The 14643-nt window shown below is 37.7% G+C and overlaps 1 protein-coding gene and 1 non-coding gene across 3 annotated transcripts; both read right to left on the bottom strand.

Annotated features, from left to right (window-relative positions):
• Positions 1 to 2796: 2796 nt before the first annotated feature.
• Positions 2797 to 6586, bottom strand: LOC104701911 (tyrosine-sulfated glycopeptide receptor 1). 2 transcript variants are annotated; one of them, XM_010417671.2, is made up of 2 exons: positions 5885 to 6526; positions 2797 to 5804 (listed from the first exon to the last, which is right to left on the bottom strand). In XM_010417671.2, exons 1-2 carry the CDS (start codon positions 6191 to 6193, stop codon positions 2997 to 2999), a joined length of 3117 nt encoding a protein of 1038 aa, XP_010415973.2. In that variant the 5' UTR covers positions 6194 to 6526; the 3' UTR covers positions 2797 to 2996. The 2 variants fall into 2 exon arrangements, with proteins under 2 accessions (XP_010415973.2, XP_087313024.1); XM_087456898.1 differs by having other exon boundaries at positions 2797 to 6586.
• A 7950-nt stretch (positions 6587 to 14536) lies between these two features.
• Positions 14537 to 14643, bottom strand: LOC147941632 (small nucleolar RNA R71). The gene has a single exon (XR_015562995.1). It is a non-coding gene; the product is annotated as a small nucleolar RNA R71 (small nucleolar RNA).

A 14643-nucleotide genomic window follows, 5' to 3' on the forward strand; every position in this document is an offset into this window, starting at 1 on the left:
ATCAACGCCTTGGCCATCCGTCGCCTGCCAAATTACATATTTTTCTGGTAATGCATATATTCCTAGAGTCAGTTTTTCTAATGACCATCATTGTTCGGCATGTCCATTAGCGAAGCAAAAACGTTTGAATTTTCTTTTTCATAACAATTTGTCTGCAAGTCCTTTTGAATTAGTATATCTAGACATAAGGGGTCCTTTAGATGGTTTCAAATATTTTCATACCTTAGTGGATGATTGTACTCGTGTAACTTGGGTCTATATATTTAAAAATAAAAGTCAAGTTGCTACTGTTTTCCCGATCTTTTTAAAGTATATTTTAACTCAATATAATGCAAAAATCAAAGCTATTCGAAGTGAACAATGCCCTTGAACTGGCTTTTACAGATTTAATCAAAGAAAATAGCATTGTTCACTATTTTTCATGTGCATATACTCCTCAACAAAACTCTGTCATTGAGCGTAAACATCAGCATCTACTTAATGTAGCTAGAGCATTGCTTTTTCAGTCCAATATACCATTAGCATACTGGAGTAATTGCATAATGACAACTGTTTTCTTAATCAATAGGAATCCTTCACCATTGTTGAATAATATAACACCATTCGAGCTTATGTTACAAAAGAAACATGATTACTCTTTGCTTAGAACTTTTGGTTGTCTTTGTTATGTTAGCACACTTCAGAAGGATAGAAATAAGTTCAGTCCTAGAGCTTCTCCTTGTGTTTTTCTTGGTTATCCTTCTGGTTATAAAGGATACAAGGTTCTTGATTTGGATACTAATGTCACATCTATCACTCGCATTGTTGTTTTTCATGAAAATATTTTTTCTTTCAAAACACCAAATTCCATAATTCCGGATTTATTTTCTCATACTATTCTTCCATTTCCTGTGATTGATCGTTCTGATTCTTTGCCTATCATTGATTCCACTTCCCCATCATCATCTGATGCATCATCCGTTCATTCCCCTGTCAATCATAATAATATTACATCTGATCATTCTGATACACATACAGATAGTTTACATATAGATAGTCCTCTTTCTGATCATTCTAATCCAGCTCTTTCACCTATTATCACTGAAAATTTACCATATGTTTTTAATCGAAAAAGCAATCGCCTTGTTGCATCTGATAGTACTAAGGTTTCTTTACCTGTTGATAGACCAAAAAGTACGACCAATGCTCCTAGTTACTTATCTCAGTACCATTGTGCACTTGCACAAATTTCTCCATCTTTACCATCAAATCATACTACGCCATATCCCATTTCCTCATATCTTTCTTATGATCAATTTTCTTCTTCCTATTGTACCTCTATATTGTCTTACTATGTGGAAACAGAACCAAAGACCTTTAAACAAGCCATGGCTTCTGAGAATTGGAAAGGGGCTGTGAATGAGGAACTGCATGCTATGGTGGGAAACAGAACCTTCAGTGTTACATCCTTGCCACCAAGGAAGAATGTGGTGGCTGCAAAAAGGAGTTCACAATAAAGTACAACTCTGATGGTTCTTTAGAAAGATATAAAGCGCGTCTAGTCGTTAAAGGTTTCACTCAGCAAGAAAGTGTAGACTTCACTGAGACTTTTTCACCTGTTGCAAAACTAACTAGTGTGAAAATGATGCTAGACTTGGCGGCAAAAGCAGGATGGAGGTTAACTCAAATGGATGTATCTAATGCTTTTTTGCATAGTGATCTGGATGAGGAAATCTATATGAGTCTTCCTCAAGGATATACTCTGGCAGATGGTGAAGTTCTTCCTCCTAATATGGTATGTCGTCTCCATAAATCTATCTATGGCCTCAAACAAGCTTCTAGGCAATGGAACCATCTCTTTACTTCTGTTCTTCTAGCAGCTGGCTTTGCACAGTCGCATGTAGATACAACCTTGTTTGTGAAAGCAACTAGGACTATTTTTATAGCTCTGGTAGTTTACGTTGATGATATTTCCATTGCAGTAATAATGATGAGGATTTAGCTGATCTCAAAGCTATTTTAGCAAGAGCTTTTAAAATCAAAGATTTGGGTCCTATGAAGTTCTTCCTGGGATTAGAGATAGCAAGGTCGTCTAAGGGAATCTCAGTTAGTCAGCGGAAGTATGCTTTAGATTTTTGGAGGATACAAGATTATTAGGTTGCAAACCAAGTAAAATTTTCATGGATCCAAATGTGAAGCTTACCAAAGATACTGGGACACCTTTAGACTCCGCAACACCTTATCGGGAACTAATAGGTCATCTCTTGTATCTCACGATAACAAGACCTGACATCACTTTTGCAGTTCACAAGTTGAGTCAATTTCTGCAGTCTCCAACAGATGTTCACTTACATGTTGCTCACCGCATCTTGAAGTATCTAAAAGGCAATCTTGTTCTTCATCTTTCCAAGTCCACAAACGGCGACGTTTTTGACTGAAAAAAGTCCAAATCTTTCAATCTCTCTTTGTCTCTGAATCCTCCGTTGATGTTTTAGGTATTGTCTTCAGTTTCTTTAGATGCTTCATCTTTCTTCGCGCGTCATACTGCTCATGGTTTTTCTCTTGTCGACTCTTTTTGTGTCTCTTCGGTAACTATGCACATCAAGTATTCGATAAAATGCCATCACAGATTTTGGTTTTCATAACTTAAAGGCAGGTATGTATCTTAAGATATATTCACAGAAATTTTTTGTGATTCGATCATACGGTAGATACATTCATGAGTTCTAATCATACCTTTATATTAAAGTCTGCTTTTTGATCATATATTGGAAGTTTCACGTAGCTAGAGAGCTACTACATGTATATAGAAACTCGTTTTTGAAAGTCACAAGCTGCATAATTTTCATGTACTTCTTTACATTATCAAAGCTTCTATATATTACCATCAAAATTATAATTTACATGGAAAATGATGGTTAACATATACATACGCAATTTGACAAGAAAAAATAAGTGTGTATATTTACTTATGCAGGCAGCAGCTGTTTGATTTTAGGTAGGCAAGGCACACACAGTTACGTCTCTTCTTCTTCTTCAGGTTCTTCTCTGTTATTTTGGTTTGTTTTATCTGCTATACTCTTTAGCCAGTCTACAACTTGTTGTATGTTTGGTCTTTTCATTGGATTTTGGTTCACACACATGCAGGCTACGTCAAGCACACGAAGCATCTCTTCTTCATAACCACTATCTCTCAGCAATGTATCAAACACTTCCTCTGGTTTCCCTTCCCTTCTCATTGTATGCACCCATGCGACTAATTCTCTTGACATCTTTGGTCTGAAAACCTCCATCGGTCTTTTCCCTGTGAGAAGCTCTAGCATGACCACACCGAAACTGTACACGTCACCTCTCAAAGTGGCTACCCAAGCTTGTCCATACTCTGGTGGAATGTAACCAAGTGTGCCCACTAGCTCAGTTGTGACATGTGTGCGGTATGGAAGAATCAGTCTTGACAACCCGAAATCTGCGACGTAAGCCTTGAAGTTTCCATCCAAAAGGATATTGCTGGACTTGATGTCTCGGTGTACTATGTGTGGTTCACATATCTGGTGCATGTATGCTAGTCCACTACTTGCTCCTCTCATGATGTGTAGTCTTTTCTGCCAATCCAGCTGGGCTGGACCCTCGGGGTTTTCATGCAGCCAGTAATCAAGACTACCATTCTCCATGAACGAGTAGATTAGTATCCGGGCACTATCATGGACGCAGTAGCCTTGTAGAGCGACCAGGTTCTCATGTTTGGCCCTGGACAGAACTTCTACCTCTGCCTTGAATTCTTTTTCCATCATACCATAGTCTCCTGTTAGTTTCTTAACCGCCAGTTTTGTTCCATTATCCAAGGTAGCCTTATAGACAAGACCAAACCCGCCGCAACCAATTATATTAGCTTGACTGAAGTTGTTGGTAGCTTTCAAGAGCTCAAATATGGTGAGGTCTTTTACTTCGTACCTGCTGTTTCCAAATAACAGTACAAGGCTTATGTCTTTCTCCGATCCTGGAGGGACTTCGGAATACGATCCATTGGAATTTATCTCCAGTTCAGCATTCTCAGAGTCTCCTGGATTTACCCTCCTCTTGACAAGCACCCACAGAGCAAGCAACACCAAAATCAAACTGATGCAAAAAAAGAGCCCAATGACAAGCCCCAAAACAAGCGTTCTGTTGACCTTTTCTCTATCCATCTTTGTGGTAGATGGCTGAGTTGGAGGAGTGCAGGAAATTTGCAGTACACCACCGCACAACAAGGGGTTTCCATCAAAATATGCTTTTCGGAAGGTATCAAACTGACTCCCAGTGGGTATCGGCCCACTGAGACTGTTGTTTGCAACATTGAAATAGGACATGAAATGGAGTCCTGTGAGCGACCAAGGAATTCTACCGGATAGTTTGTTGTTGGACAGGTCCAGCCTCTCTAAGTTTGTGAGGTTTGACAATTCATCTGGGATGGTGCCGGTAAAGTTATTACTTAGAAGCTCCAGGATATGGAGAACCTTTAGCTGTCCAACCTCGACTGGTATACTCCCAGTCAAGTTATTCCTCCTGATGTATATCGTAGGTGGGAGGCTGGAAAGCTGATTGTATTGCTGATTGGTGGTGACATTATTGGGATTGACAAAAACCGGCAGCTCTAGATAGTGCCGCTCTGTTGCATCATATGCCTTTTGGGACATCAGAGCCCTCAGCTGAAACAGTTCCTTTGGAAGCTCTCCTGTAAGAAGGTTATCGGAAAGATCCAAGTAGAAAAGGTTTGGAAGAGTTCCTAGCCAACCTGGAATTGACCCCATGAGTCGGTTCATTGACAAATCCAAAACTTCTACCCTCTTGAGACTGATCAGCCAAGGTGGTATTTCACCTTTCAGTCTGCATCCACCGATACCGAAGATTTGGAGGTTTGGAAATCCATCTGCAGCAATAAAGTCTGCATCGCTTGGTACAGCTTCGTCGTAAAAATTCTTTGCCATGATAAGAGTAGACAGCTTCCTGCAGCCTTGCAGAATGCTGAGAGCACCTGTGATGTTTGTCATTTTATTGTCTGAAAAAGTAAAGAAGGACAGAGATTCCAATTCCAGCACTTTAGGAGATATCTGTCCCGTTAACTTGTTGCCTGCAAACCTCATTGCTGTCATCTTTTTGCAGGAGTAAACCGTGGAGGGGAATTCACCCGTGAAGCTATTGTTTCCGAGGTCTAAAATGCTGAGGTTCTGAATCCCGGAAAAGTCAATCGCCGATAAGGTTCCTCCCAGCCTATTAACCCGTAGATTCAACTTCACGAGATTTGTGCAATTGCCGAGAGAAACCGGGACAGAACCGGTGAGGTTATTGATATGGAGTTGGAGACTGCGCAGGTTGAAAAGCTTACCTATATCCATTGGTATTTCTCCTTCGAGGTGATTGAAGTAAAGCTCAAGCAACGTCAGTTTGGTGAGACGTGTAATCCCGTCATCAATCTTACCAGAAAGACGGTTGGCTGGTAAAAAGAGTTGCTCAAGCTCAGGAAGATTGTAGATTTCTTTAGGGATTTCACCGGAGAGATTGTTGAAGCCTGCTTGGAAAGCACTTAGCCTCAAGCATCCGCCCAATTCTTGAGAGATAACGCCGTTGAAATCATTGTAGGAGAAATCCAGTTTGGTGAGCAGCGGTGAAGTTGTGCACATGAAGGAAGGGATAGGACCCGTGAAGCTGTTGTTGCTGACATTGAAACTGGTTAAACTGAAAGCACCCTGAAGAAAAACAGAACCGCCGAGGATTTCACCCTGAAGAAAATTGCTGGAGAGATCAACGGTCTGAATTGGGAAGATTCTGTTGCTTCCATTGGCAAGTGACTGTTCAAGTGGCAATTGACCATTGAAACTGTTGTAACTCAGATCAAGAACCAAGAGCTGATCAAGGGCAGAGAGGAAACCTGGTGGGAGTGGACCAGAGAGACGGTTATGAGAAAGGTCGAGACGAGAGAGACGACGAAGATCCAAAACAGAGGACGGGAGGTTGCCGGAGAGTCCTTTAGAAGGCAAAAGAATCGAAGTGACTCGGTTTTCAGGAGAATCATCACAGGAGATTCCTTCCCAGGAGCAACAATCAGTAGACGGATTCCAATGCAAAGGAGAGACTGAAGATGATACGTTGCCAGAGAACCAAAGGAGAGAATCTCGATCCCGTGGATTACAAGCAGCCTCTGAAACTGTAAGAAAGAAGACAGAGAGTGAAAGAACATAGAAAAGGACAAACAGAACCATGTGAGGAGGACTCAAAGGCTTTACTGGTCTCACAAGATAACCAAAGGATTTAGATCTCATCTTCTTCTCGTCAATCATGGCGAGAACAAGAGAAGAAGAAGAAGAAGCTGAGAAAGATTGAGAAAGCTTGAAGAAGAAGGAGAAGGAGAGGGAAAAGAAACAAAAGACATGATTATCCAATCTGGGTTTCTGTGTCCGAAGCTTGTAAAATGGCTCTCAATACCATCGTTGACCAAAGGGAATAGTCAGACCAAACAGACGAAAACTTCTTGTCACACCCAAAGTTACTTTTTTTATTTTTATTTTATCATGTTATCTTTTTGCCCTGATTGTGGTTGTGGTTATGATTTTTTTTAATGTAAAGTTTTTTTAATTTATATAGTATATATAGTTATTATTATTCCTTTTCTAATAAAAGAAGCTTAAGTACAACAACCCTATGAAAGTATGAATGTCTATGTAACTATTATTAAAGTCAGCGCTATATTACTCTTCATATCTATAAGACTATAATTGTTTTTCAATTTAGTCATTTCGTTTGTCTGGTTTTGTTTTGTCATTTTTGATAATGGTTAAAAAAGTAAGTTTTCTATGCGTTTTGACTATTCGATCCGATCCAATTTATTATTGGAAGAGAAAGAAAACAAGAAAGAAATTGGGTCATTTCATCTTTGGAGGTGCGTGCGTGCGTGCTATGATGTTGATCATGAAATTGAAAATTTTGATGATAAAAATAATAATGATGGCCACAAACATTATGATACGAAATTTAATATATACTGTATATAAAAAAAAAAGAATAGGAATATATAAAAAAGAAGAATGTGAAGAATAGTATGATGATTTTTTTTTTTTTAAATATGGGAGAGGCGTTTACCTTTTGGGGCGGCTGGTTAGTAGTGGCTCGTAGTGGTGGTGGTGTTACACACCTTTTTTTAATATCCTCTAAAAATTATTAGAAAAAGAAAGACATCTTTATTTTTTTTTTTTTTGTTTCTTTCTTTACTTTTTGCCTTATGGAGGATATTTTTTATACTATTTTTAATTATGCCAAGTGGAAGCCACATTTAACATTAGATAGTGGTCATAAAGAACGAAAGGTAGATAAAAGAGAAGATCATATGATACTATTTTTTTTTATTTTTTTTTTCGTTAATGGATACTATTTATTTTGTTTGACTTTTTGTTATTTTGGGGTTATAAAAATCCATCAAGCTGTTCATGTGTTTTTTTCTCTTTTCTCGTAGTTTACTAATGAGCAAATGGCGTATATGATAGCTAACAAGTTACTTTAAAAAAATAGGGTCTTCGACTTTTCAAATATTGTACTTATTAAATGGCTCATCCCGTATGTGGTATTACACATTTACACGATAAATAGTTCTTGTTGTGATTCATACTTGGAATCATTCGAATCCATTCATAAAAGTTACTTAAGCTGTGTGAATTTTAGACGACAAAATGTTTTGCTTCAGAGTCTAAATTAAAAGTAGCACTCATCATGATTAAGATGTTTAATACTTTCATTAGTGTTTATTAACAGTAGGTTATGATGGTATGAATTGTTTTTTGTTTTGTTTCTAATCAAAGATTTGCATGATAGAGTTTTAAAAGACATACTAAGAATAGTTATCCCTTTAGTGGAATCGAATATGAAGATTTGACATTAAATATTACCGAAAAAACCTTATAGGAATTGGGCTGGACCTCCTTTTTGTATGCTTTATTTATCTCTCTATCATGTAAAATAAAATTAAAAAGGGAATTTAGAACCCTGAGGCTCAGATTGAGAGCATAAAATGTTTTCTAACTAGTAACTTTACAAAACGATAACATATTGTATTAGCTTTTAGGTATTTGATTATATCTAAGTTTTCACGTAAATAAAAAAAGGGATTCATCTCCGTTATTTTTCCCCCCACCGAGAAATTTTAAGTTCAATCAAATTTAGAGAATCTCTAATAATGTATTCTCATAACCGATAGATTTGTTATATTTATTTTGATTCATGTACCTCAAATTCAGGTTTTGTCTAGCTTGTCGTTTTCTTGCCTCGCGATAAAATAAGGAAAAACAAATTGATATTGTATTTTTTATTTCACTTATAAGTTATAAGTTAACATTTTCTTTTTGGTGGTTAAATTTCTATTATGCATCCATTTCAAAGCACAGCACATCGGCTTATCTGTTTATCTATCTTGAAAAGAACTCGCCCTAATACTATAATTTTTTGGTATGACAAGTTCTTCCTTTTCTTTGTCTAAGTTTCTAATTTCAATTTTTAATGTTTTTGTAATCCAATTTAATTGAGAAATGGTATTGTAAAATAAAGCAATTGGACGGCTTGTATTAAGATATTCCATTTTTTTATATATATACAATTCCACAAAGATAACATGTCTCATGTGAAAAGGCAAGAGTTATTGATATGTATGGAAACTGAGACACAAAACTGAGTCACAAACTAAGACAGGTGTTCTTCAAAATAAAACTTCTTTATTAGATAATCTGTTTAGTAAACTTATAAGTTTCACTCAATCAGTTATCTAATCTCTCATGTTCATGGATCTATACACAATCCAAGAACATCTCAAGACAAACCCCTTAGTCCCCTTAAGCATTATGCTTTCCTACAAGAATCCACATAACCTTAATGTCTAAGAATTCTCTTGCTCTTTTGTGCTAACCTCTACAAAGGCTTAGGCTTCCTATTTATACGCAATAGGTCGTGGCCATACAAGCTTAAATTATTATTCTAATCCTAATAGGAATTGCCAAATCTCTTTGCAAATTTCCTTTTCTTTTATGGAATAGGAAAGTCTTTTTCATGTTTCCTTTTCTACTAAAAAGGAAACTCTTCATGCTTCTAGACTCTTCTCCAAGCTTCTAGTCTTCATAACTTTCATGGTTTGAATATTAATCGCCTTAGCTGATTTCTTTATTTCAGCTCCATCTTATCTGATTTGTTGAACTACTTCTTTGTAGTACTCTGAACTAATGCAGCGACTGCATCAACATCTTCATCTTCATCTTTGCCTTTCATAAATGTCTTTTTCTTTTTCTTTTCATCTTGTTGTAAAACTCAGTTAAGAATACATCAACAATCTCTCCCTTTCTTATTGAGTTTTACAATCCAAGCTTCACACAACATAAGCTTCAACTACTACTTTGATGATCTCCAAACTCTCCTTTAATCTCCAAGTAAATATCTCTGCAGCATCTAAAACTCGATCTTCATAACACCAACAATCTCCCCCTTGATGATTGAGTTTTAGAACCAAAACACGTACTTAATGTTTAGATGAGAATGTCATTCTTTGTTTTACATCCACATCACTTTGTTGTATTATGTCATCTCTCCCTTTTTAACTTTGTGTGTCTCTCAAGCACAATATAATTCCAGCAAAGAACTGTAGATCTAAAATCATCTTCTTCTCCCCCTGCTTGTGAGCACACACAAGTTAAAAACATCTTCACAACTTCCCAAGGAATTTTCTATCAAACTATAATGAACCCAACAATGTTCTCTATATCCCTGAAAAGATCTCGCTCTCAAGATTCCAGAACACCTTTCATATGTAAGATCCAAAATTTGCAGCCAAAGAAAACGAAGAAGAAATTACCACGTCATGAAGATCATGGACTAGCAAATTTTTCTTTGTCTCACGGAATATTATTTTCTTTTATTTTTTTATTTTCTGGGCTTTGACTTTGATAATGCAGACCATATATTCTCTTCTTATTTCTTCTCCCACATGGATGTAGCTCTCTCTAATAACCAGCGGAAACAAACATTGGATCTGATTTTGAAAGATTTACTTTAAATCCAAGACCATATCGATCAGTTTTGCCAATGTTCAGAATATGATCCAACTGTTTTGTGCCATTATTAAGCATTCTCAAATTCTTTTGAGTTTCTTCAAGTTGTAATCTAACTTCTACTGCTTCTTCTTCTTTCTCTATAGCATATTTTTGTATTTCTGCAACCTTAGCCTCTAACTTGAGTCTCTCTCTTGTCAACACCGAATTCTCCTCAGCTAGTTTAAGTCATTTATTATACAACATTGTGTAGTTGTCACCCTCTATCTTGCTGCAATCTTCTGTTGCAGGTTCTGTTGTAGTTGTAGGTTCAATAACAGTTTCAGTCTTAGCTGCAGTTTCCGCTGCAATTGCATTCTTTGTAGAAATGATAGTTGTCGTCTCTGTTGCAATTGCATTCTCTGATGCAGAATTAGGATTTTCTACATATTCACGTTCTGTTGCAGTTTCAGAGTCAGTTTCAGGTTTTTTCTTTTGCTTGAGAATGATTCGAATGATTCCTTCTCTTTTCTTAACACTTTGTAGATTGCTCCATGTTTCTGTCATATGACGTGAACTCTCATCATCAACAGTCTGATGTTCCTTTCTCTCACACATACTCGATGCCATCTAATACAGATCAGATTTCTTTACCCAATTTGATTACGAAATCCATTTCCACAAAAATTTTCCTTGGTGTTTGAGACTACTTACTCTTTCTTTGAATTTGTAGCAATATGCTTTTATGTGCCCATTCTTCCCACAAAAATAACAACCAATATGTTTGGTTGTATTACTACCAGATTTGCTTTGATTTGGTAGAGAAACACCTTCAGCTACAAACTTGATCTGCCTTGTTTGAAATCCTTCTTTTCCAGTATATCCCAAACCTCTGTTAAATTTTCCTGTTCTAGTAGAAACGGTCTGCTTGTCCTTCATTAATGTTACACTTTCTTGACTGATTTTCTTTGTATCCCTCAATTCAATCTACAATGACTTAATAAGTGCATCAAGACGACGCTTCTCTTTTAATAAGGTCTGATTTTCTTCCAATCTTAATCAGTGTTTCACGCACCTCCTTGTAATATTCTGTAAATTCATCTATTTGTTCACCTTCAGATTCAGATTCTGAAACTTCCTCTCCTTCAGCAAATGTAGTGACTCCCAAGAATGCACCAAGCTTATTTAGTTCTGTTCCATTATCATTATCTTCCTTTGAATCATCTTCAACTCTCAGTTTAGATTTTTCTTTTCTAAGTTTCCGATCATTGCCACATTCTAGCTGAGTATGTCCAATACCTTTGCACATAAAACATTTAATTTCTCTTCTTTTGATTGTAGGACAATTATTCTTATAGTGTTCATATCCTCTGCACTCATGACATTGCATGTATGTCTTCTTGACAGCTTCATCTTTCTCTGGATTATTTTTGATCGAGCTGAACCTCATCTGACCTAGTTCTTGTTCTGCTTCTTTCAACACTCGACTAAATTTTTGGGCCAGCAAACCAACCGAATCTTCTTGTTCTACTTCGTGATTCTCTCTTTCAAGAGCAAAAATATCTCATCTATTCGCACCTTCCAGTTCCATCTCATGAGCTTGAAGCATACCAACAACTTCTCCAAAACTAAGATTTTCCGTGTTATGAGACACACTCAAAGCAGTCTTGTACGCCATGAACCTTGTAGGCAGACATCTTAGAAATTTTTTCACCAATTTCTTGTCTTTATATTTTTTCCCAAGAGTCAATGCTTCATGAGCTAAAGAACTTATCTTGGAACTAAAATCAGATATTGACTCATAGCTTTCCATCTTTAGCTTTTCAAATCTTGAAGCTAACATGTCTTTCCTTAAATTTTTCACCTTAGTGGTTCCTTCAAAGTGAGTTTGCAAGATATCCCATGCTTCTTTTGCTGTTTCACATCCCTGAATCAGTTCAAACTGGTTTCTTCCAACACTATTGTGAATAGCAGAGAGTGCTCTGGCGTTATATTTTGATTTCTTCAATTCGTCGTTAGTCTAGTCCTTCTCTGGCTTAGCAACCTCCACTCCTGATTCATCCTTGATTTTTGGTTCTTCCCACTTTTCCAATATGGCTTTCCAAGCATATACATCAATGCCTCCTATAACTGCCTTCATCTTTGATTTCCAAAAACTGTAGTTTCCATCACCTAATATTACTCTTGAACCGAACTCAAGTCCATGATAGCTCTCCATCTTCTCCACAGGATCTTACTTGTTTGTAATCTCACAAGTGCCGCTCTAATACCAATTGAAAACGCAAGAGCTATTGATATGTATGGAAACTGAGATACAAAACTGAGTCACAAACTAAGACAGGGGTTCTTCAAAATAAAACTTCTTTATTAGACAATTTGTTTAGTAACCTTACAAGTTTCACTCAATCAATTATCTAATCTCTCATGTTCATGGATCTATACACAATCCAAGAACCTCTCAAGACAAACCCCTTAGTCCCCTTAAGCGTTATGCTTTCCTACAAGAACTCACATAACTTTAATGTCTAAGAATTCTCTTGCTTTTTTGTGCTAACTGATATGTTCCGGTTTTGACTCACTTTGACCCCGTTTATTTGATAGTTTTGTAGTTGTTTGAGTCCTTTTCAGGATATAATAAGAGGCTAGGAAGCTAAAAGCAAGGATTGGAACAGCAGGAGCAATCGGAGCAGAAAGGAGTTGAATTGGAGCAGAAAAGCTGATTTTAGACCCAGGAGCACATGCTCCCGATTTCTGAGCACATGCTCCCAACTCTACGGTTTCATGACAACACGTGGCAAGCATCTAGGCGCTAATTCCCCTTATTTTAGGCAATCCATTGTGAGAGAAAGAAGGCGGAGATCGCTTTTTAATAGGGGGATTTGAATTTGGAATCTTTCCTTATTTTTCTCTACTTGTATGCTTTTTAACCTAGGGTTTTAGGGGTGAGATACTTACCTTTTTCTTTTTGGTTTTTGGGGGAGCGACGTTTTGTGAGGAAGAGGAAGAGCGGCTACGTTAGAGAAGCGATTCTGAACCCTTGTGATTTTTATATTTTTATGCTATTGAATTTCTCATCTATGTTGGCTATTCATTTCTCTATGTCTGAATAGTTTTCTTTGCTAGATTAGGGGTTTCAAAAGGGGTTTCATGGGTTAGCAACAGAACACAAATAGGGTTTTATATAATTGATTGTCTTCACTATTGTTAGACTTAATGTTTAGGTTGATTTGATCACCCAATCTATGATTCTAGGTTTATCTATTCATCAAAAGTGTAATAGGTTGCTAGAAAAGACATTAGTGGGCAATTTATCCTGGACCTGCGAAAGTTGATGTGTAGGTGATTTGTGAACTTATCATTCATGTTCTTTAATGCTTGTCTGCGATTTTGGGCCCAAACGACAGTTTAGGGTTTATGGACCGCCGAGCATGTGCTCCGGATGTCTGAGCACGTGCTCCGCGTTTCCGCACAGAATCGATCAGATAGAGTTATTGATACCACGACAGTGGATCAGTTTATATTTATGTTTGAGTTCTAGACTGGTACTTAATCTATGCCCTGAATAGTTGTTTAGTTGCTATCTCTGAAATTCCCGAGAATTACCCCTGATCTAGTGTTTTGCTTATTGCCTTTTTTTTATACCGTTTTAATCGCGTTACTGTTACCAAACAAACCCAACTTTGAATTGTCTTAGCTTGAAATTGAACCAATAGAACCATAGAGTAAAACTTGGTCTTCGTGGGATTCGACCCCTAAGTACTACTTCTTTGCTGTGCACTTGCAGTAGGAAAATAGGGTTTAAAACTCTGTGTATCAAGTTTTTGGCGCCGTTGCCGGGGACCAAATTTTTACCTTTGGTTTTCGGCGAAATTACTAGACTAAGACCTTACTGATTTGTCTTTCTGCTTCTTCTGTGCGTGTGTTTCAGGTGCATGTCAAGAAGATCTACAAGAAGAAACAACACCGAAGAACTAGTTGCTTTGTCAGCCGCAGAGCTCTATTTGGCAGAAAGAACAAACCGCAAGAACAGAAAGTTTCAATCCGTCAACATGGGTGACAACAGAAACAATGAGGATATGGCTGCCGAGTTGCAGCAACTTCGACAACAGTTGGGGCAGTTGCTCTGTGCTCAACACGAAAGAGCCGCGCCGCCACAACCGTCCATTGGGGACAAGGACAACCTGCATGTGTTCTACACCAACCGAGCGACGATTGTTCCTCCCACCATCCAGAGACAAGATTTTGAGATCAAGCCACAGTTGATCTCTCTAGTGAAGCAGCACCTATTTCACGGTCTCCCAGCTGAGATTCCGATGGACCACATCGAGAATTTTGAGGAGATATGTAGCACCACTGGTTCAAATGGGATACCGCCAGACTTTCTGAAGTGCAAGCTCTTTCCCTTCTCACTTGCGGATAGAGCTTCACGTTGGCTGAAGTCATTGCCACTTGGGTCTCTGACATCATGGGAACAGTGTAGATCGGCGTTTCTGGACCATTCCTACACCAAGGCTAAGACCGCTGCCCTGAGGAACAAGATTTTATCGTTCCAACAGCACACTGGAGAAGCCTTCTGCGAGGCTTGGAAGAGGTACAAAGAGTACCGTAGAGAGTGTCCGCACCATGGATT

This window comes from Camelina sativa, chromosome 7 (genome assembly GCF_030686135.1).
Source record: "Camelina sativa cultivar CO46 ecotype springtype chromosome 7, ASM3068613v1".
In the NCBI taxonomy this organism is placed as follows: Eukaryota; Viridiplantae; Streptophyta; class Magnoliopsida; order Brassicales; family Brassicaceae; genus Camelina; species Camelina sativa.